General features: G+C 56.3%; 1 protein-coding gene across 2 annotated transcripts; it reads left to right on the forward strand.

Moving 5' to 3' along the window:
• The first annotated feature begins 625 nt into the window (after positions 1-625).
• Positions 626-21,317, forward strand: INAVA (innate immunity activator). Of its 2 annotated transcripts, none has more exons than XM_032591824.1 (10): positions 626-850; positions 7,048-7,196; positions 7,953-8,077; positions 8,587-8,703; positions 9,429-9,651; positions 14,029-14,082; positions 14,916-15,126; positions 15,351-15,524; positions 17,377-18,034; positions 19,367-21,317. In XM_032591824.1, the coding sequence occupies exons 1-10, from the start codon at positions 648-650 to the stop codon at positions 19,457-19,459; spliced, it is 2,007 nt and encodes a 668-aa protein (XP_032447715.1). In that variant the 5' UTR covers positions 626-647; the 3' UTR covers positions 19,460-21,317. The 2 variants fall into 2 exon arrangements, with proteins under 2 accessions (XP_032447715.1, XP_032447716.1); XM_032591825.1 differs by lacking the exon at positions 626-850 and adding an exon at positions 3,952-4,153 and having other exon boundaries at positions 17,377-17,974.
• The last annotated feature ends 1,252 nt before the right edge of the window (positions 21,318-22,569 follow it).

Here is a 22,569-nt window from a genome sequence, read left to right on the forward strand (position 1 = left end):
ATAAACTTCTCGCACAAATGAAAACAGGGACGTGTGAGTGAGAGAGAGAGTGAGTGAACGGATGGAGGGAGGGAGGGCACCAGGCTAGCGGTAACAGCAGGAGGCGCTCACCGGGAGTGGGCTCCTTTCCTTGCGCGGCGGAGCCCGGCCAGCCGGCGCCCGGGAGGAGGATTGGGCTCGGGCCGGAGGAGGGGGAGGCGGTTGCGGCTGCGCCAGCGCGCGGTGGCTCGGCGGCACCGCGGTGCCCAGCGAGGGGGAAGCGGACTCGCGGGGAGGGGGGACGGGGCCTGCGGGGGAGGGGCGCGGCGCCCTCTTGCCGGCTCCTCTCATTCTTTCACCCCGGGGTCTCCAGGAATGGAAACGGCCCCCGGCCAGGCCGGAGCGCGCGGATGAAAGGCGGCCCTCGGACGGAGAGAGGAGCCTCCTCCCGCCTGGGCGGAGGAAACTGGTAGTGCCGGGGGTGTCCCGCCACGCCGGCGTCCCAAAGCGGGAGAAGGGGGCAGTTTCGCCCCCCCGGGCCGGGGTCCCCAAAGGGTACCCATTCTCGCTGGCATCTTACCACCCCGCCATGGGGTCCCGCCCCGACTCTTGGATCGGAATCTCGAATCCCTTCTTGCGTCTTTCCCCTCTTTCCTCTGGGCCTTGGTATGCCCCAGGGGACAGATGTCTTGGGATCTTTAACATTTGGGATGCTGCAAATGCCGAAGTTAAATGAAATACCTCCCGGGAGGGAAGGCCGGGAGGAGGGTCGGGGAGAGAGAAGATGGCCTGGACAAACAGGTCCTGAAGCTTCGAGGCAGGAACGGGGGGCGCGGGGACAGGCGGGCGGCGCCAGAGCTCCATGGGACAGGTAAGGGGGAAAACTTAGGGGGACGCAGCGCGGGTGAACTGGGGGGCTCCAGCTCCTGAACCCGTGGTCCGTGGCCTGAGCGGAGCTGGCCCTACCAGGAACGGAGTGATTTACAAAGGGGGTGGGAATTTCAAGTTCCTACCCAAAGTGCACATTTCCGACTCCTCAACCCTTCTCCTTCGACCTTCCCCACGCCTGTGGATCCCCTGGCCAGGTTCCGGGAAGCCAGAAAGCAGCCAAACAAAAGGAGCAAAGTCTCGGGCCGCCTGGATGCGGAGGGGCGCGGTGGGGGAGGGGAGCAGGGTGGACCGGACAAAGGGGCTTTTTAAGCAAAGCCAAGAGGTCTGATTTCAGGGCGCATTCCTGGCTAGAACCCACTCCACCATCGCCTGCTGGAGGCGAACACCTTTCCCAGTGGGGACGGAGAGGAGTGGAGAAAGAAACCAGTTAAGGGACCCTCTTCCACCCTCCTTCGCCTTGAGGGTCCCGGGCTATTCCGCTTCTTTCTGCACTGCTGGCTCCGGCGGCTGACCATTGATCTGTGAATTCGTTAAGTGGGATCTTAGGAGTGCCTGAGACTGTTCTTTGCTGGGTGCTGGAGGCAATGCGAAGACGGTAGATGAGGCTCTTGCTTTCAAGAACTTCCAATCTCGTGTATCAGAAGAAACTCAAAGGGACTTTTTGAAACTGTGGGAGTGGATGGCCACAGTGTGGAAGTTTCCTGATGCAGCACTTCTCCTTGGGAAGTGAAAATCCTAAAGAGATGCAGTTTTTCTCCTTTGAACAATCAGATTCCAAGTACTCTGACTTTATTCAAGGACACTCCACGTCCTCACCAACTTGTGCTCTGGGTGTTGATGCTCTGGGGGTTGGGGCAGGGCACTGATCTGAGAACCCTGATCCCTTAGGCCAGCGGGCAGCAGGGCACTGAACCCCAGCCAGCTCCTGGGGGTACTACCCACCTCCCTTTTGGTATTTTGCGTTGAGTGGCCTGGCAGACAGTGAGATCCAACCCATTGGATCTAGGGTTCTTGGGAGAATTGGTTGGCTAGTCGCATTCCAGACCTCACGTTCTGCTGGGTCAGGAAATGCTGCATGTGAGTTTGAGGGAGCAGGGGGTTTACAAAAATTCCAGAGGATCAATGCGGTGAGTTGATTATCTGTATTTCTCTCCTCTGAACTCAGAGAGGGGGGATTACCTGATAGTGGGGTTCTTCACTGGGTCCCGGGCACCAAAGCATCTGTGGATAGAATTCAGAGGGTTTGTGAACTTAGATGGGAAGAAATATCTTTATTTCACACCAACCTTTAACAAAAATTTAACAATGCCTTCAATCACGAAGGCAAGAAACCATTGGCAGTAGCTGTGTCTTTGCCGTTGATAGAATTCACAGATAGTTTACGGTCATGTCGCAGTTGTTCTGTCTCGAAGCATCGTTTACATTCATCGCTTCTATGAAACTATCCACTGCCACGTCCCGTTTAACATTAATAAAGAAGCATTATATATTACTATGTGTTTGTTTTTAGAACTGTATTTTAATATAATTCGTTCTCCTGGTGATTCTCTTCATTTCTTTTTTGTGCATTAAAAAACATGCCATGGGCTGGTTCCAGAGATTTCCAACACCCCCCACCTGGAGCTGGGGGATGGGCAAGGTGGAAGAAGGGGACCAGTTCCACTCAGAGTCAATCTCTCTGTGTTTGTCTTCTTTGGAAGAATGTGACAAGCCAGTAGGGGGAGGGGAGGGCTGCAGACTCTTTGGGACACCCAAAGCTGGCTCCACATCATGGGAGGGGTCTGCCCCCGGTTGGGGGGGGCCCCGTAGCCTCAGCCTGGGGAGAGGAGGAAGTGGTCAGCCTGGAGGACTCTGGGGCTAGCATTGTTTGGAAAGAGGGTGTGTATAGGATGTGAAGGTGAGCTGGGTATGTGTGTAGGGACTGTGGGGGATGCAGATGAAGGGAAGGAGGCAGACAGGAACTCTGTCCGGTGACACAGCTCTGCTCTACAGGGGACACTTGGTGGAGCACACTTCTACCCGCCCAGCCACGGGGAAGGGGAGGGCGTTTGGAGATGCGGCTGGGAGAGGGGAGCGATCCAGAGAGATGCTGAGGTGCTGATACCCCAGCGTGAAGGGACACAGTGGGAACATCAGAGTGGGAGAAAGGGAGGTGGTGCGATGTAAGCCTTGAGGGGTGTAGTCCTTAATCTGTATCACGTCTGTGTGTTTTCCACGTGGAGCCACAGGTAGCCTTAGCCCTTGCTTCCCCCAATGAAGTGGGCTGAATTCTAAACAGTTTTGGGTTTGTCTGAGGATCAGTGGGGTGGGAGACCTGGAGGCTTGTTTTCTGTAGAAAACAAGTTCCGTTTCGGTCCCTGGTCCCTCATGTTTGGGGAGTGGATTTAGAGCCTGGGGTCCAGTGGCTCTCCTGTGGCATAAGGACTAGGACTGGGGTTCAGCTTAGTGCGCCGTGGACCCTGTTGAGGGATGGATGTAAGAAAGAAATAGGCCTTGATGATCCTGGGAGGAAATGACTAGGATGAAAAGAGAGACCACTCTTGCTTTCTTGGGGACCCTAGAGCCTTCCCATACGGACTTCCATAGTTACTGCCTTGCCTGAGAGACAAAACCCAGTCCTTGCTTTCCATGACTGTGTATGGAAAGAGTCATGACCTATTCTTGTCATTCTGTCAACTTCTTGTTGGTATTCCCCATGGACAGTGGCCTTTCACCCTGCTCCTGGGGGTCTCGAATGCCTTGACCTCTCTCCTTGCTAGGGAGACTAAGGGTTAGGAGAGCAATTGTGCGCCCTAACCATTCACCACTTTTGCATTGGAGTCCCCTGAGGCCATGAAGACATGCCCCCCCCCCCCCGTTGCCTTCTTCTGGGGTTCCTCCACAGGGAGCCCCTCTCTCCCTCCTCACCCCACCCCCGGAAGCGTAGAGGCCCAGGAGCTGCCTGCTGGCAACAGCCACGGCAGGATTAGTTCAGGGAAGGACTTGCTCACCTGCTCCTCCCCTCTGACTCAAGTCGTAACAAGTAACCTGGTTCCCCTGGCCCGGCAGGCAGCCTAGGAGGAAAGGCAGCCTACAAGGAAAGGCAGGCAGGCCAGCAGGCGGGACCAGAGGGAGGGGCGGCCATCGGCAGCGGCAAGTAGAGAGCTGGAGCCAGGTCAGAGGAGAGCACAAGGGAGACTGGCCTGTGGCCTGGGACACCCTGAGGTGACATGCGACACCCCTCGGGCCCCTGACCTGGGAACGGGGGTGTTTCCCGGAATCCTGGACTAAACCCCAGAAGCAGGTGAGAGCAGGGCAGGGTGGAACAGGTCTTTGGGGCTGGGGGGCAGGCCGGCCGGGGAGTGGGGGGAGCCCCTGTAGTAGCCCCCATCACCACCTCCTCCTCCGCCTTGTGTCTGGGGCGTGGGATGATAGGGGGGTGCCGGTGGGCCCAGATGAGGAGCCCCTTGCTGTAGGTTTGCTACAGTTTTGCTGTAGTCCCCAGGCCTCAGTCTCCACAGGAAGAAGCGAGAGGCCCAGGACCTGGTTTTGGGGGCACACGGGTGATCGAGGAGGGTCCTCAGTGGCTCAGCCTGAGGGACGCTGCACCGGTGTTTCCCTTCCTTCCTCTATGCCTCTTCTTTCCTGTCTGCCTTTTCCTGGGGACATTGTTCAGTCAGGTGGACTGCTTCTTAGGACCCAGCCCTGGGGCTTGCCGCTTAGAGCTGAGGGTCTGGAGGGCAGGGAGAGATTCCTGCGTTGGGAAGGGGTTGGGCATGTTCCCTGAACTGCCTTTATCTGAAAGCAATGCCTTAAATATCTAAGGCTCAAGGGACTCCTGTGGTGCTGGCGGAGGCGGGAGCTGAGCTGATCCCTTGGGCTCCCGGGGCAGGGTCCCCACGGCCAGGAGGGCTGCCTTGGCAGGGCACATGAGGGCGACTGCTACATGGCTGTTTGGGGTTCCTGCTCAGCCCGGCATTGTCCAAGAGGTCCAGATTCTGAGCGGAGAGCTGGAAAAGGACTTCCCTGGACACTGTCTAGTCTTTGTGTCCACGAGGAAAGGAGGCTGGCCGGGCCAGGTAACTTTCTCAGGACAACACAGGCAGTAGCCGAACTACAACTTGAAGCTCTCAACTTTGGGTCCTGTGCTCTTTGCTTCGCTTGGAGCCGTGAGTTAGCCCAGAGTGTGCCCAGCATCAGACCCTGGCAGCGTGTGCCCTTGACCCTGGCGGTGAACACTGGAGGAGAGGGGGTGTGCCAAGGGGGCTCTCCTCTCATACCCACCCCTCTGTCCGCGTAACCTTACACACCGCACCAGCCAAGGAGGAAAGCAGGGGCTGAGTTATCGTAACTTGCCAAGGCAACTCCTTCGTGGTTAATAATTAATTAGCAAGTGTGACTAATTCATGGCTTCTCTCCCACATTACCTCCTCCCTTGTGCAAAGCAGAATGCTCACCGTGCTAGCTGAGACACCCTTGCTTCCTAGTTCTGGCTGGGCCCGGGCCCTGGCTTCTGGGGAAGGTCAGAGGCTGCCCGCGGTGGGTGGGAGGTGGGTGAGCCGCCTGCCCCTCTGTCCTGCTCTCATCTCCAGGGGGCATGAAGGTTTCGGAGGGATGGGCCATGCAGAGGTAACTCTCACACTAATTACCCTGTTCTGGGTTTCTAGAACACGGGCTGGTCTCTCTCTTTGGCATGTTTACAAAGGCCCTACGTAAACATTTCTTTTTTCTCTTTCTTTCTTTCTTTCATCCTATTATCCATTCTCTGGACTTTCTGGGAAAAATGCAATTTCACAGTGCAGGTACATATTGTTATCAAGGCTACCTTTTTATTGCTATTGCCCACGGTACTTCGCTGGCCTGTGCCATTTATGGAGGTCTATAAAAGCGCTCCATCGGTCCTGCTCTTCCAGTCTCGAGAGGCAGAGGTCCTACTGGGGACCTGGCTGTGCGAAGTCCCTTCTCCCTCTCCTGGCCTTGCGTTGTGCTCGGCTTTCCCAGGGCTGACTTGCCTCTGCTGTTGGCTGGTGGCAGAGGGGTGGAGCCCACCTCCTCCACCCCGTGGCCCTGTGCCGTGGGGAGGCAGGATAAGCTCCAGACAGAAACTCAGGAGGACTTTTGGACTGTTGCTCAATGGGCTGACTCAGTGAGGAGGTGGCTGGGCTCTCCTTCCAGACCGCCTGCCTGGGCTCCTCCCGCCCCTCCCTACCCCTGCTCCAGCCAACAGCTACCAGGCCGCGGCCAGCTGAGACCCCGACCCAGGGATGTGGGCTCAGTGAGGAGCAGGTGTTGTTTTGGAGACTGGTACCCCTAGCTGGGCCGACACACGCTGAGACTGTACCTGTGCCACCCAAGTGCTCCAGGGAGATAGAGGAGTGGGAGGACTTCTTGTCCTCGGGCGGCTTCCACTCTAGTCACACAGCCCCTCCCCCTCCCCCGTGACCCTGACACACACACACACACACACACGCCAGGTCTCCTCTGGCTGTGGGGGATAGGGGATCTCAGCCGACTCCTCCATGAGGGGTCTCCTAGACATAGTGGCTTGGGAATTATTTCAGAACTTTGGGACAGCTCTCTGGCACCTGTCTTTGGATGCATACCCTGGTCCAGAGGGCACGGCAGCCTGGGCTTTGAGGACCCGAGAGCACAGGCTTGGGTGGGTACCCAGTGCCCAGCCAGTTTTGAAGTGTTGTCACCCACTGGGGCAGCGGGATGGGTCTCATGCCTCCTGGGTTCTCGGGCTGAGGACAGTCAGCCCCATGGCGATCGACGGCTGTGCCCCAAGAAGACATCTTCCCCTTCCTGCTTTCCTTTCCTCCTTGCTTTGTCCTCCCACCCATTTTTTCTTATCTTTTCCTTTTCATTCTCTTTCTTGCTCTTTTCCTTGTCCTTGTCCCCAGTCTCAGTGGTCCCTGTGGCCACCGCTGCTGTTGACTCTCTTGGGCTGAGAGGCCCCTCTCAGAAGGAGGAGGCAGGAGGCTAGGGTGGGCCCAGAGAGCCCCCGAGAGCGGCTTTGCTGGTGAGGCCCACAGAGCCTTCTCGGTAGCACCCCCAGAGCTAAGAAACCCCAGGCCAGACTGTTCCAGAAATATGGCCCTCACTTCCATTCCCCGTGCCCTCAGATATCCGATCCTTAGGCTCTGTTTGGAACTAAGGGGTTTCACATCTATCTTTTTGTTGTTGTTCTCTTAAAAGCTGGGGAAACTGCAGGCCACTGACACATCCTGGCTCAGCTTGGGAACGGTGTCACCCCTCCCTACTCTGTGCCCCCTCCTCCCAGAAATCCACCATGGAGAGTAAGGATGAGGTCAGCGACACTGACAGTGGCATCATCCTGCAATCTGGTGAGTGGTTTGGGGAATCCCGCCATGTGGGCCCCCTAGCCCTGCCTCTCTGAGGCCCCAGGCCCTAGGCCCCAGGCCCCAGGGCTGGCCAGGCTGAGAAGCTGGAAGACTGGAGTAGGGGGAGGGCAGGAGGGGTGGGAGAGGCCTCTGCTGGGGGCTAAATACTAGAGGGACTGCAGTTTTCCTGGATGGTCTGGCCTGGAGGTGTGATCCTATCTGGAACAGGTCTCTGCAACTCTGGCCCTAGTGATTACTAAGAAGTAGAAAAATCTTATCTGGCTGATGGAAAGGTCCTGTCTCTTTGGTTGGCCTGAGTCTGTGGGCCTGGTCTGGTCCTGACAGAAGAGAAGAAAGAAGCATGTGTGTGAATGAGAGAGAGAAAAAGAGAGAGGGAGAGGGAGAAAGGAGAAGGAGGAGGAGGCAACAGTGAATTGTGTGGGTGGAGGGTGGGAAGGGTGAGAACGGAGCCCTGACCGGGTAGCCCTCCCACCACCTGCAGATGGCCTGTTGAGGCGGCCCTTCCTTTTGAGCCGTCATGTTGCCACCTCGGACAGCCAGGAGATGTGGCGTTTGTGGTTATGACACCGGCCGCAGCACCTGAGATCTGCGATCAGCGGGCAGGCATGAGGCTGTGTGTGTGTGTGTGTGTGTGTATGTGTGTGTGTGTACACGTGTGGGCCTGGGATAGTTAACGAGTGTCTGAGAGGGGCTTACCCACCTTGGCTTCCCTGAGCCAGTGCCCTGCGGCCCCCCTAGGCCCTGACAGCCCGGTGTCCCCGGTGAAGGAGCTGACCCACGCGGTGCGCAAGCAGCAGAGGGCCCTGGAAGAGCGGCTGGAGGCACACCTGGAGGAGCTGAAGAGACTCTGCCTCAGGGAGGCGGTGAGAGCCTCGGCCGGCCCCCGGTTCCTCCCAATAACTTGGGGTTAACCGGAGGAGCCCTAGAGCCACATTTGGGGATATTTGGGCTGAGGGAAGGGAACCCCGTTTGTGAGAGAGTTCTGGAAATCAGATGGGGTTGTGGTGCCTGGAATCCCTGACCTGGGCCCTGAGCGGCCCTGAGCGAAGGAAGTAGCCAAGGTGGGGCCCCCAGACACGGGAGGGAAAGACAGAGGGGCTACAGAGGGAGTTGACAGGTGCCTGTGGGAATGTAACCAGGGCCAGAGTAGATCTCTGGCGGGGGTGAGCAGAAGGTAGAAGGGAAAGAGGAGGGAATGCGGAGGGTGCCCTGAAGAGGCCAGTGAGACAGGCCTGGGGGACGGGATGGGGTGGGGAGTGGGCAGGGGCCTCTGGGGAAGGGTGGGCACAGGCAAAGGGGGTACCGGCTATGCTTGGTTGGCCAAGGGCTGGGCAGTTGGAGCGGGGACTGGCTGACGTTGCTTCCACTGCAGGAGCTGACGGGTATCTTGCCGGCCGAGTATCCTCTCAAACCAGGGGAAAAGGCCCCCAAGGTCCGCCGCAGGATTGGAGCAGCTTATAAACTGGACGAGCGGGCCTTGCACAGAGAGGTGAGGAACCTCAGGGGGCTGTCTCTCAGCCTCCGCCCCCCAGATGTTGATCCCTGAGCCAAGGCCTCACCGTCTGGAGGGGCAGCTTCTGAGGCACAGGGGCCTCTCCTGGTTTTTGGCAATCTCCACCACCCCCCGCCCCCCGCCATCACACCCAGTCAGGGTGCTCGGCTCCGTGTCGATGAGGGGCACCCACTCACATGTAGCCCAGTGGCCATGGGGAAGGTGTGCAAGAGCTGGGGACTCACGAGAGGACCCTGGGTTTGTCTGGGCCAGTAGGCAGAAGATCAGTTAAGAGCTCAACCACCAGCCCAGGGAGGCAATGGCCCATTTAAACAGGTTATTCTGGCCCCTAGGGCTGTCCTCTTTCTCAGCGGGGGAAGGCAGGCGGTGAGGGGGCGGCTCGGGCCCCGGGATCCCTTCCCCATGGTGCAAAAGGTGGCAAGTGTCCCCTGGGCTCGCCTGCCCGGCCCTTGGGGTCAGGAGGGAGAGTGGCCCACGTTGGTGACCGCTCTGCCCGGCTCAGTGGGCAGGTTGGCGGGTGGGTCCCCATGCCGGCTTTTCGGGCCCACAGGTTTGCTTTCGGGCATCTCCCACCGCTCCACCTTCCGCCCCAGGGCCCCAGGGCCGCCCGTGCTGCCGTCTGCTTCCCGGGCTGGGGGTCCGTCGGGGCCCTTCCCTGGGTCCCCACGGCCACCGAGCCCCCTGCCTCTCCCACTCCTCAGGACCCCCTGAGCGGCCTGGAGCGGGAGCTAGCCCTGCAGCTGCAGATCGCCGAAGCGGCCCGCCGCCTGTGCCGGGAGGGGAACCTCAGCAGGCAGGCCCGCCGGCAGCGGAAGCATGCCATGCTGCAGGAGGAGAAGAAGCTGAGGGAGCTGGAGCGCTGCCTGGGCGAGCAGCGGCGCACCAGCGGGCCCCCTCCCGCCGCTGCCCTGCCCCTGGGCCGAGGTGAGCCGGTTGCCCTGAGAGTCCCGTCCCGGGCCACGCGGGCCTCGCGTGAGCTTAGGTGGCATGGCCCCGGGGCCACTGCATTTGCCTTCGTGCCCAGCACTGTGTTTAATAGTCCAGATTGGCTTTAGCTGGGAAACCTGCTTCCTCGGTTCACCTCTACCCCATCCTGACCCTCTGCAACCCCAACAAGCTGTGGCCCAGGGCTTCTCCATCCCGTGAGGCCCTCTCCCCCAATCTCCTTAGGAAGCGTCCCATTCCTTCCACGTCCGCCTCAAAACCCACTGCCCTCAAGAAGGCCTTCTAGGCAGAAAGGTGCTCCCCAGGCTGACTTCGAGCTTCTTCCCAGGGTCTATGCAGCTGCGGTAGCCAGGTCCACCCTCCTGCCCTCCAGGCCCCAGGGGCTGGCTTATATGGTCAGGAAGCGTGAGGCTGACGTGAGCCTGAGGCTCTGAGCTGACGTACTGTCCCCCGGCCTGAGCGAGGCTGCTCAGGGACCCAGGGCTACTCGTGGGATGTTTAGGTTGAAATCCAGCACCACCAGTGCCACACCCCACCATCCCTTAAGCTTCTAGAACCACCCTGGTCAAGGGGAATCCCTCCACTTCTGCTCTTTGCTCTTACTGTGCCTCTAGTCTAGTCCCTGAGCCCTGTGGCCCAGAGACCTGGGGCTGTGGGGCACCTAGAAAGTCGTCCCTGCCCAGGACCTGCCATTATTGGACACCGGTGCACCCAGCCCGGGTTACCTTCCAACAAGTGGTTCTGAGCCCTCAGTTGTGTTGGCTTTGCCCTCTCCTGACGCAAACCCAGCTTGTCAAGTCCACTCGCAGCCCTACCTTCTACTTCTCACGGCATCATGCCCGTCGCTTGCCTCAACCCCTGGCCTCTCACGGGGCCCAGTTGTAGGGGAGGGACCTGGGGTGAAGAAGGGAGGGGTGGCCTGGGGCCATCCTTGGAACTGGAGACCAAGGCCTTGGTCTGGGCTTGGGGAATTGTTTACTTCTCCCACACCCTCCGGCTCCTACCCCTGCACCTTGGGTTGGCTTTTCACAGAGGCTGCTCTCCTCTTCTGGTTGGGGACGCTCGTATTTAGAACCCCCGTGCCCCGTGGCCCATGCTGTGTGCAAGGGGATGCTCCTAGTACAGGTCTCCAGAGTCCCCGCTGCCGCACGTTGTCTCTGATGTAGGTGAGAAAGGGTGTGACCAGACACTTCCCAGGTCACCTCCAGCAGAAGCAGAGAATGAGGGAGGAGGTACCTCCGTGTGACAGTTGACCCAGTAAACCCAGGAGACCGTGCACCTGACCCAGGCTCAGATGGAAAAGAAGTTCTCCATCCTCCCTCCACTCCGACAGGATCCCCAGGACTTGAGCCCCCCCCCCCCTTGAAAGGCAGCCACTGACTTGGCTTGTGGAAGTCCCTGAGGGGCTTACCTGCGCTGTGCTGGTAGGGAGCCGGCGGCGGAGTGAGAAGTGCCCCTGTCCCAGTTTGCCTCAGCCCCTCCTGTGTCTTCTCCAGCCCCGTACTGCTCGGCAGCCTGCAGATGTTGGGGTGGCAGAGGGTGTGAGGGGATATCACACTGCTGCTGCCATTGTGACCAGTGATGCTTCTCGTTGTGGGTATGAGCGGGTCAGGACGTGCCTGGGGCTTTGGTTAACCTTCCATGGGAGACAGGCGGTTCTGAAACCTCGGTGCACTCAGCTGTAGAGAAGAAACCTGGGGTAGCGGCCACCTTTCACCCTCCAGATCAGAGAAAAAGACGCTGCACCCTCCACCTTCAAACCCTGTCTTGCCGGTGGGCCTGAGGTCCTGGGTTCTAATGTCCTGCCTTGGGAGCGCAGGAGGAAGCAGCTCTAGACAAGTAATTCCTTCTCTGCCTCCTCTGCCCAGCTGTGCTTTCCCCAGAAGGAGGAAGTAGAAAGGGATTAATAATTAGTTAGTAGCTGAGAGGTGTTTTGAATTAAAAAGGAAAAAAAAAGCAAACAGGAAAAAAAAAAAAGAAAAGGAAAGGAAAAGCCACCCTGCCCCCTTGGTCTCCACACAAGGCTTATTCAATTTAGGATAATTACTAATTATGCCAAGTGGGGGTAATTAGATAGTACCTTGCAGGTGGCAGGGAGCAGTCAGGTGTTAAACTAATTCACCACAGTGAATTTGATGAGAAATCCCCCTACGCCCCCATGACACACACCTCTAATTTTAGTAGGTGCTCGGAATGCGTTTGTGGACTGACAATACCTTCCTTTAGCAATGCTATCTATTGGAATTTCTGTGGTGATGGAAATGTTCCATATCTGTGCTGTCTATAGTGGCCGCTAGAGCATATGAAATGTGCCTGGTTTGACCGAGAAACTGAATTTTTAATTTTATTTCATTTTAATTAACATAACCCCCATGCAGCTAGTGGCGACCCGTTGAACAGTGCAGTCTTTGAGAATGTGCAGAGTTGGTAGGTGTGACCTCTGTAGTTACCTCCTCACCTGGGGGGTCCAGCTGCCAGTACTGGACTGAGGGCAGAGTGAGGTTGATCTGGGGCTGGGTTGGGGCAGTGTGGCTGAGACAGTGAGCGGCCCTCGGGAACGGCTGTGTTTGGCTGGCAGATAGATGTGCTCCCTCCATGTCTTAACTCTACAAAAGCAGCGGGTCTCCAGATCACCCTCTTTGCATTGCATTTGTTTGGCCAATGAGTCTCTGACATGCTTGTTTTTATGAAGATTAGGGATGATGGGAGATGATGTCTTTCTTCCCAGATCATAGAGTCAAACCAAAACACATGACACTAACCCCAGCTGCATCACAGGACCATGATAGTAACAGTCCCACAAATTCTTCAACTTGACAGATCTGTAAAAAAGAACACTCTTTATTCTCCGAGGTTTTGTAAAAGATCAGAGGCAGAGAACCAGAATTCAGTAAAAGGGTGTAGCCTCACTTGAACCCCAAGGCAAAGGCTAGTACGAGCCAAGCACAGCATGGCCTAGCTGGCTACTTGGGAGTCGCCCAGCTCCTTGGGCAGTATGCCCTACATGGTTTAAGAACTACTCTGGGTAGAGTTTTTTAATTCATTTAAGTTGTGGAGCAAAGGTTGACAACTTCTATAGAGGCTCAGTAAATATTTTAGGCCTCATGGGCTATAAGGTCTCTGTCGCAACTACTCAACTCTGCCATTGTGGTGCAAAAGCAGCCAGACCTTATGTAAATAAATCTGTAGCTGTGTTTCGATAAAACTTTATTTATAAAAACGGTGAGTTAGCTGTATTCGGCCCAAGGGCCCATAGTTTACCAGTCGTGGTACAAAGGATTTTAAGATGACTGGAATTGTTTAACTGTCTTAGAACTTTCTAGATAATGACTTGTGCATTAGATGCTAGCTAACAGGAGAACCCATAAATGGTAGGCAGCGGTGACAAGCCAGACTCTGGTCAGACTGTCTGGGTATGAATTCTGACTCAATCACCTTTTGGTGGATTGGCCTAAGCCATGTTACTCAGTTCCTGCAAGCTTTGGTTTTCTTAGCTGTTACATGATGATAATAGTGTTTACCTTACACGGTGGTTATGATGACATAAATTAATATACATAAAGTACTTAGAAAACTACTGGTACAACAGAAATATTGGCTATTGTTAATTTCCCCTCATCATTGTTATCAAACATAGTTGAAAATACTTTGTGAATTCCATCCAGGTCAGTAGAGTATTCTCAGGGTCTAAATGTTTCAGTTTGTTCAAGGGCAATGGCAAATGTAAGTTCCCTCTGATTTCCTGGGTCACAGCTGCTGTTGTGCCATGCAGAAATGTCACACTCCCATTTCATGCAAGTGACTTGCCATATCACCAATTGAATCAGATCTCTGTGAATTGATCCCACAACTCCACAACTCAAACTGCCACTTTGCGCTGCCCTTGGTACTGGTAATGCAGGGCTTCTCAGATTCGGGGTCTTTGAGTTGAGTTGTATTCATGATCTCAGAAGACTATAGAAACGTTAGGCAAATTATTTCCATCCCAAAGGCCTTCCAGAATGACACTTCACCTTTCCCTTCCACTGCTGAGAAACCCTGTCAGAAAAAGCCCTGGCTTTTTTTTTTTTCTTACAGACAGGGAAACTGAGGCCTAGAGCATTGAAATGGCTTATTCAAGGTTGTGTAGCTAATAGAAGAGCTAGGATTGAAATCAGGCTTCCCATTTCCTCCTAGCTTCTGATTTTTTTTTCCCACTTCCGAGTAATAAATTCATATCTAACATAGTATTTAGTACACAGTTGGTATTTCCTGATACGGGATGCTATCGGGAAGGGGGTGGGGTCAATACTGCCGGATAAGCCAGATCTAGGAGTTGATTTCCTCACCTCTTTCTCTCCTCTTTGACTTTTCCAGAGCTCAGCGCCTCAGATGACAGCTCTCTATCAGATGGGCTGCTCCTGGAGGAAGGTGAGAGGGGTAGTTTAGGGCCTATTGTCAGGATTGGGCTCATAACAGAAGACAGTGGGGCTTTGGCAGACTTCACTGCTAAGGACTTCAAATGGGGAGTGGAGATTTACTGAACTAGTGAAGGCAGGAGTGCCGGGCTGGGCTCCAGGTCTCTGCTCCTACTTGATGCTAATTTCTGTGTGCCCTTGCACACGTTCATTTGAGGGTGGGGATGTGCTGACCCTTTGCCATTCTAGAAGTTCAATCATTTTGACAGGGAAGGAAAAGGTGAATTCTATCAGAGCCTATGGGCTCTGGGGTCCCTGCCTTTGCCCTGGGACCCTAAGAGCCATCTGGCCACAATCCTTGCCCTCTTTGAATAGAGGATGGCACTGGGGAAGGAAACACTGTCCATCGATTAAGAACCCTGTTTATAAACCTTAAGGATGCTGGGGGTCAAGGTGGACCAAGAGGGTAGCGCAGTCCTATGTAGGGGAGTGTCCAGGTCAATAAGGAAATAGTGCACCTGGGCACAGCATGAACAAGAAAATTAGGTAAGCGGAAAGGTAGCTGCAGATATAATACTAGGAGCAAAGGTTAGAAGGTGGAATGATGTGAACTAAAGGCAGTCAATCTGGGGAGGTTTCTTGAAGGAGGCAGGTGTAAAATAGAGCTATGGGTGAGGAAGTCCCAAAGGAGAACAAAACATTTTTGAGCATCTGGGCCTGGAGCCACAGCCTGGAACAGCCAGATAAGCAGCCGTGGGAGGGACAGCAAGGCGTGGGCCATGGAGGTTCTTGTTGGGCCGATTTCCTAGCCACTGCCTTCACCAGCTTTCTTTTCACTCCCCGCAGAGGAATCCCAAGTGCCAAAACCTCCCCCAGAGTCCCCAGCTCCACCTTCCCGGCCTCTCCCACCCCAGAGCCTGGAGGGGCTGAAGCCAGCAGGACCTGAGACTGGGGGCCTGGAGCGGGCCCCCATCCAGAACAGTCCCTGGAAGGAGACCAGCCTGGACCACCCCTACGAGAAGCCCAGAAAATCTTCTGAACCCAACAGCGAGTCCAGGTCAGGACGGGGAGGAAGGGGAGGGCTGGAAGTGGGTGGGAGCTGTGCTTGGCCAGGGGGGTACAGGCAGGGCAAGGCGTGGGAGACTGCCCCTCTCCTTAACTGTGTGATGATGAGAGATGTGAGTTTTGGGGCCCCCTTCCACGGTGCCCCCTTCCTCTGCACAGCTTGAGGCCCTGAATGGAGGCATTCTTGCCACTGACCTGTCTCTAATTCTTTTGCAGCAGCCCAGCCACCACGCCACAGGACGGGCCCGGTGCCTCCAGCCTATGGCTGCTGGAGCCTGCCTCCTACCATGTGGTTCCCATCCGCAGCGTTCCTGGCCAGCGGCAGGGCCGCACCAGTGCCCCAGCCACCCCTGAGATGCAGGGGAGGAGGGGCCAGGCGCAGTCTCTGAGGTAAGAGACAGGTCACCCCAGAGATGCAGGGGGAGGCGAGACCCACTATTGAGAGCTTACATTTGGAGGGTGGTGGCTTCTAGGATACAGGTGGGACTGGGTGACACATGGCTAGTGCTGTGGCTTCTCCATCCCTTCTTGGGGCACCTCTCAATAGAGGCTTTGCCACAATCAGCAAAACCAGAGGCAAGTCACTTGTGAAGCAAGCTGTTTTCTGCACAACCCAATTCAAGTTCCAACCCCCCCCCCCCAACCTATATTCTCCTATGGCACGAGAATATGTGCCTTGGTAGATACTTTTGCAACTGTTTAAGATTGTTGTATTACTGGTCGCTGACAGTGGATGATTCACTCTCTCAATTGATGTGCAGTCGATTCTCATTATTTGTGGGAGTCTGACGTCCTATAAAGTCACCGCAGACAGTAAAGTAGCAATACTGAACCATTGCTTCTACGGAAAGCACAGGGTGAGGCTCTCGAGAGCTTCTGGTCACAATATTTTTGTCAATCGATCAGTCCATAACCTTGTTTTATGTGTGTTTCTGTTGAAAGACACCTTATTTAATATATGCTGTTGACCCATTAACATTGAACTGGCCAATGGCACTGTCACTCATGCCCTAATAAAACTCATCTCCTATGTATATTCTACTGAAGGCACCTTCATAGCCTTCCTGCCCTTAGGAACACCAGACAGTACTTCAGCACTATGCTTAGGGCCATTCTAAACAGTGAAGTCACCAAGAAAAAGTACAAGAATATGAAACACGTGACACTAAATAGACTGGCAAGAATACTCGTTTATGGTACGAAAGCCGAAACAAGAAGTCAGAGCATTGCCTTGTTCGGTCTCGGCTGGGAATGTGCCTATTGGGCATGTCAAAGTCTTCACCATTCTGTGTGTGCGTCCACAAATGACCGCAAAAGTATTGTGGGTGTTGACTTTGAGGCTACAAATGCATTTTGACTATGGGGGGGATTTGCAAATACAGAATCTGCAAATAATGAGAGTCAGTTGTATGTTATTTTCCAAGTGCTTTATCAGTATTCTTGGTGATAGTTTCAGTGACAGCGTTATGAAAGGCACTGTTAGCTACACCCCACGGAAAGCCCTGGGCACCACTGCTGGGCTCTTCTGTCAGTTTAAATTCACTCATCAGGCAGCACTGGACTGGGTGCAGCCTGGGACAACTGCTCTCAAGTCAGGCCATGAATTTTATATTTTACATACTCCCAGGGCTATTTTACAAACAGTGCCTTTGTGCAATCTGGGAAAAGGGGCTGGGTTTCAGCCCCTGCGGGTCTTGGGCTGCCCCCTTGTGGAGGGTCGACCTGCGTGCAGTCCCCCTATGGTAGTTTGGTGGCGCCGCCAGAACAACATGCCACAGAGTGGGTGGCTTAATGACAGGGATTTATGGTCTCACCGTTCGGGAGGCTGGAAGTTCAAGATCAGGGTGGGGTTGGTTTCTTCTAAGGCTTCTCCTTGCCTTGTGCATGGCCATCTACTTCCTTCACACGGTCTCTACCACATGACAGCTTTACAGGTCCAGCTTAGATACCTGACCACGGATTCTGTGGGTGTCATGTGGCTGAACACAGGGTCCCTAAAGCAGCTGAAAATAGCCCACGTGGCCGTGGCACGCTTTGCACAAAGCACAGAAGTGTGAATGCAGCAGGAGGGATACGTTGAATGGCACACCAGGCCAGGAGGGTGTCTGGATGCTTCCTGGAGGGGGGCGGGGGAGGTTTGTAGAGCGTCTGCCTCACCTGTTTACCCCCCCCCCCCCCACCCCAGGCCCAAAGGACTAGATTCGGCCTCCCCGACTCAGTGCGTCTCCCCTTCCCCCCTCAGGATGGATTCCTTCCGGGCGGGTCCCGAGGGCCGAGGCCGCAGCGCCTTCCCCCGCCGCCGCCCCACTCACTACACGGTGACGGTGCCCGACTCCTGCTTCCCCCCGACCAAGCCCCCGCTGCCCCACCCCGCCTACCACTCCTGCTCGGAGGACAGCGGCTCAGACGTCTCCAGCATCTCGCACCCCACGTCGCCGGGCAGCAGCAGCCCCGACATCTCCTTCCTGCGGCCCCTGTCCCCGCCCGAGCCGCCCCGTCCCCGCGGGGCCTGGGTCCCGGCTGGCGCGCACTACCCCAAGCTGCTGCCGCCGCCCGGGCGCTACGTGCTCGTGGCCGAGAGCCACCTGCCGCCGCCCGGCGAGTGGGAGCTGGGCCGCGCCGCCCTGGGCCCCGCCTACGAGGAGGACGCGGCCGCGCTGCGCTGGCAGCGGCTGGTGGCCTCCCGCGGCCGCCTGGTGCGGACGCCCTCCCTGAAGGACAGCCCCGCGGGCCGCGCGCTCAGCAAGGCGGCCGTGTCCGAGGAGCTCAAGTCGTGGCACGAGCGCGCGCGCCTCCGGAGCGGCCGCCCGCACTCGCTGGACCGCCAGGGGGCTTTCCGCGTCCGGAGCCTGCCCCCCGGGAGAGAGGGCTTCGCGCGAGCCCCGGCTCCCCGGACACAGGTACGGGCGGCCCCGGGGTCACGGGGCCTTCCAGCTGGGGGAGGGCTGCGATTCTAGCGGGCCCCAGAGTAGAGAGGCTTGATGCCACTAGGCTGGTGGCCGCGCCGTCCCCAGCTGGGAAGGACAAGCCACAGAGCCTTTCCTCTTGGCTTTGGAAGGCACTCGTGACACCCCCCCCCCCCCGCACCTCCCAATTTTGCCTCTAGCTCAAGAGCGCTCACCCACGTACACTGGTGGAGGTAATCCTGGAAGAGAGCGGGACTCTTTTCCTTACGGGCTCCACAGATGATCCGCAAAGCAGATAAGCCTGTATTCAGAAGCAGAAGTCCAATCCGAATTAACCCCCAAGTTTCCTGATGTGAAGGCCCAGGACAAAGGGAGAGTCTGGACACGTGTTTGCAGAAGCCAGGACCTGTGATTGCCTGTGGGTCCACGTCCCCTCCGGCGGCCCTCCTGGCTGCAGGGCTGAGAAGCAGGGTGGCTAATGGTTAAGTGCACAGGCTTATCAGCCTCTCAAGCCAGGCTACGGGGGGGGGGGGGGGGGGGGGGGTTTCAAATCTCAGCCCTGCTCCCTGGAAGGGATATTAATGATTGGACAACTACCTCAGAGGGCCATGAACTTTAAATGAGTTGTTATGTGTAAAATGATCAGAACAGTGTAGAGTAAGTATAAGTAAGCGGTATTCTTATCCGCCAAGGACCAGATTGGAAAGGTAGACATGAGGTAAGGCTGCCCACTCTGGTTTCAGTGACCCAGTTTCTTCATTCTGGAAGTAGGGATAACACACATGCGTCTTGTCTTCTTTCTCCCTGGCATGGAGGGCTCTGCAGCCTCCAGAAGTTACCAACACGCTGCTTCTTTGAGACCCAAGATCCCTACCAGGCCCAGCTGCACATCCCTCCCCCACCCACCAGGTCTCTGGGCTGCAGCTGGCATCCTGGCCTGGCAGCAGCCTGGCCTGGGTCCCAGGCCGCACCCTCCAGCTGACGTGCTTTTGCTTTTCCCTCCCTGCCAGCTTGGACCTGTCCTCAGCCCAGGCCCAGCCTATTCCAACCTGCCAGACAGGGAGGGTGACAAGAAGTGAGCCCAGGAAATGCGGGGAGGAGGAGGGCAGGGCGCCTGGCACACCCCAAAGAAAGTGGAGTGGAAAATGGATAAAGGGTGATCAGTGGGGGACATAGAACCTCCTGGAAAGGCAGGGGCTGAGTGCCTGGGCCCCTGTAGCTGCCAGTCAGTGTCCTTAAGGCAAAGGGACGGTGTACCTGTGTTTGCTGTTTGACATTTCTACCGGGTTTGCTTACAGATCTCTCCTTTCTTCCTGACCCCGGCAGGTGACCACAGTGTATGTGCCCCGGAGATCGCCCGAAGGGGCCCCTGTGCAAGTCTTTGTGCCTGAGAATGGCGAGATCATCAGCCAGGTGTAACCAAGGCCGGGTGTCACCGTGTGCCCTGAATGCCTCAACCTGGCTGCCGGAAAAGACTGTTCCACAGCAGGGCTGGAGCCGAGACCTCCCTGCCTCGAGTGCCTTCTTCGGCTCCTTTACCCCATCGCGGGTCGATGACCTGGAGCTGAGCCTTTTTTTTTTTTTTTTTTTTTAATGTCTTTTGTTCAGAAACCCTGGCCTTAGGATTTATATTGTGATTTGTCCTCAAGATCCCAATAATATGATGATGCTTTATTCCCCAGAGCTTGGTCTACTGGACTTGAGGCATTGCCTGTCTGACTGACAGCATTTGTCTCCTTCTGCAAGACAAGTGGCAGGGGACACGTGGAGCGGAGAGGGCCACGTTGGGATTCCTCACAGACTATTCTCTGGCTCAGAGCACATCCCTGGAGAACAGCTCCTGTCTCACTGCAGCTGGAGGCACACTAGTGCGCCTCACCACCCCCATTTCCCAGCTCTCTGGGTACTGTAGGGGTGCCTGACAGGGGGAGAATCTTCTTCCCCCTTTATAATGTGCTCTGTGATGCACACACGAAGTGGTAGGTTAAAGACCACACATCCTGGTGGAGTATTGTCTCCCTGGGCCCTATTTTCCTCATCCCATAACCCCCTCTGGAGGGCCCCCAGTCATTCACCATATGCTCTCTGTGCCGTGTGGGCTCCCACATCTACCCAGACCTCTGAGCCTTACGTTTGAGGCTTCACCAGACTGTAGCATTAGGAGGCCCGGGCTGGGGGCTGACCCGTGGTGGTGTTTGGTGGAGAGCAGCCCACGCTTTGACCACCGTCTCTGGGCATCGTGAGAGCTTGCAACCCCACCCATTTCTCTGTCATCTTTTCATTATCGTCCTAAAAACGAAAACCTTCCAGATATCTTTGGAGAGACACCACTGTTGTGGCATGTTCTCCTAGGAGGGGGTAGGGGTCCCTGCCCTTTTTACCCCTCACCCAGCTGTGCTTCTGCTTTTGAGACTGGATTTCCTTGAAAGAGGGCAAGTCCTTATTTTTACAAATATGGGAATACTCACTCTTAAGGGTGTTCATTAATCATCCCATCTGCTAAGACTTGAGCAGGCCTGGACACTTCCTGTGCTAAGACCATCCGATAGTCTCTGGGTTCTCGTCCCAGGGCCTTTTTGCTGCCTGGTCACATACTCAAATCTCCTGCCTCAAGGAGAAAGCACAGAGTTGAAGCTTGGTGGTGTTAGGAAGAACGGAGTTCTGATTCTGCCCATGCAGACCCCTTTCCCCTCTGAGTGGCCTGGACTTGGACAGAAACTACAAATACAGCTTAAACCCCCAATCACTTTGATGCCTGACCCCAAAGAAACACAGTTCTCCCCACTGGACAGAAGGCAGTGTAGCCAACTGCACAAGGGTGCCAAGGGAGGAACTTAGGTGGCCTGTCAGGAATCCGGGGGAGGAGAGGAGAGCCTGAGGGGAAGCACCCGCATTTCTGTCACTGCCCTCTTACCACATCCTGCAGCTCCCTCCTTTTTGGGTGGACTCTGGCCGCATTATGTTAGAATGTCCTAGTTCAGATGCTGTTCTCTTCCATTTTATCTCTGAGCGCCTGTCCCTGGTGTAAAGCTATCTCCCCTCCCCGTGTCCTCCTGGGAGCCCAGAGCTCCTAGGCTGAGCCAGGAGACATCCCAGCACCGCCTCCCCCCCCCCCCCCACACACACACACACACGAGGGTCCTTTATGTTAACTTATTGGTCCTGTGTAATGCCTGGTGCAGTTGCGAAGTGGCTGCGTACTTGGCTGCGGGGCTGGAACTGTGTGGGTTTTAGTGCCAAATATGTCAATAAAGTCTGTTCTTTGTGATTGGCCTGAGCTGACGAAGGGTTCTTTTGTGCCAAGTTTTCTGAGCAGAGGTTTTGCCCAGCCCTCAAGATGCCTGCCCAGGGAGGCAGAGTCGCCTGGTCTCCAGCGGGTCTGGCCTGGTCCCTGGGGAACAGGGGGATGGCCGGGGTGGTAGAGGTTCTCTGCTCCCTGGCAGGATGGAATGAGGAACAGTCCCTGCCAGAGCTCCTTAGGTCTCCAGGGCCTGAGGAGGTGGGCTCTGGGAGCCACTTTCTCAACGGCAGGGACTTCCGCTCCAGGAAGTCTGAAGGCTTCCCCCAGGCCAGGCTAGGCAGTGGATGGCGATGAGTGGGGCTGAGTCTCCTGTTCCTTGAAGCAGTTCTAGGAGCTCTGGCCTGCCCAGAGTGGAGGTTTCCATGAGAAATAGGAGCTTCTCCAAAGCTCTACAACGCAGGAGTTTCCTTGGGGTGGTGGGGGGAGGCGCCTTCCACAAGGTCTCCTCCCCCACATCTGGGCAGGGTTGCCCACAGCCCCTCCCACCTGGGGACCTGAGCGGGGAGGGGGAGGGGAGGGGGAGGAAAGCTCCAATTGAGCCCACTTCCCTGCCGGCCCTGCAGGGGCCGCTATAGGACCCGGGGCACAGCGCCCCCTGGAGCCACGATGCCCGGGAGAAGCGCGTGCCCTGGATCTGAGGTGCCCGGTGTGTCAGGTAAAGGGGTCCCTGCCCGCCTGTCCCTCTCCACAGCACACAGAGGGCCGATGGCTACGGGTAGGGGTGACTCCAGCCTGGCCCCGGGTGCTGAGCCCTGGGGACCGGGGGAATCTGTGGGCTTCAGGGGCTTGGCTTTCTCAGGCTTGGGGGAGACTCCATTCTGGGTAGAGGTGCGTGGGTGGAGCAGGTCTCTAGGGGTCTCCGGAGGAGTGAGCGTCCTAATTGTGGACCTAAAGATCTTCAACTTAACGGAAGTGCTCATAACAGGGCGCTTGATTCTGTATTGTAGACAATTGGGATGAGTTAGGCCCAGGGAAAGCGACCAAGTGCTGGGGAGTTCCGAGGAGGCAACCAGTCAGAGGAGGAAGCTCCCCAGCCACAGGACTGACAGACACCAGCTAACACATGGGGACACAAAAGAAGGCAGGGGCAGGCCCTCTGTCAAGGCTCTTCTAAGAACAGCCCATAATGGGATACACAAGTTTGGGGACCCCAAGGGCAGGGCAGTGAGAGAACTAGCTCAGGCAGTGGTCTCCTGGTGCAGAAGATTTTCCTTGACAGTGTCTGGGG

The sequence above is a fragment of the Lynx canadensis genome, chromosome F1 (genome assembly GCF_007474595.2).
Source record: "Lynx canadensis isolate LIC74 chromosome F1, mLynCan4.pri.v2, whole genome shotgun sequence".
Classification (NCBI taxonomy): domain Eukaryota; kingdom Metazoa; phylum Chordata; class Mammalia; order Carnivora; family Felidae; genus Lynx; species Lynx canadensis.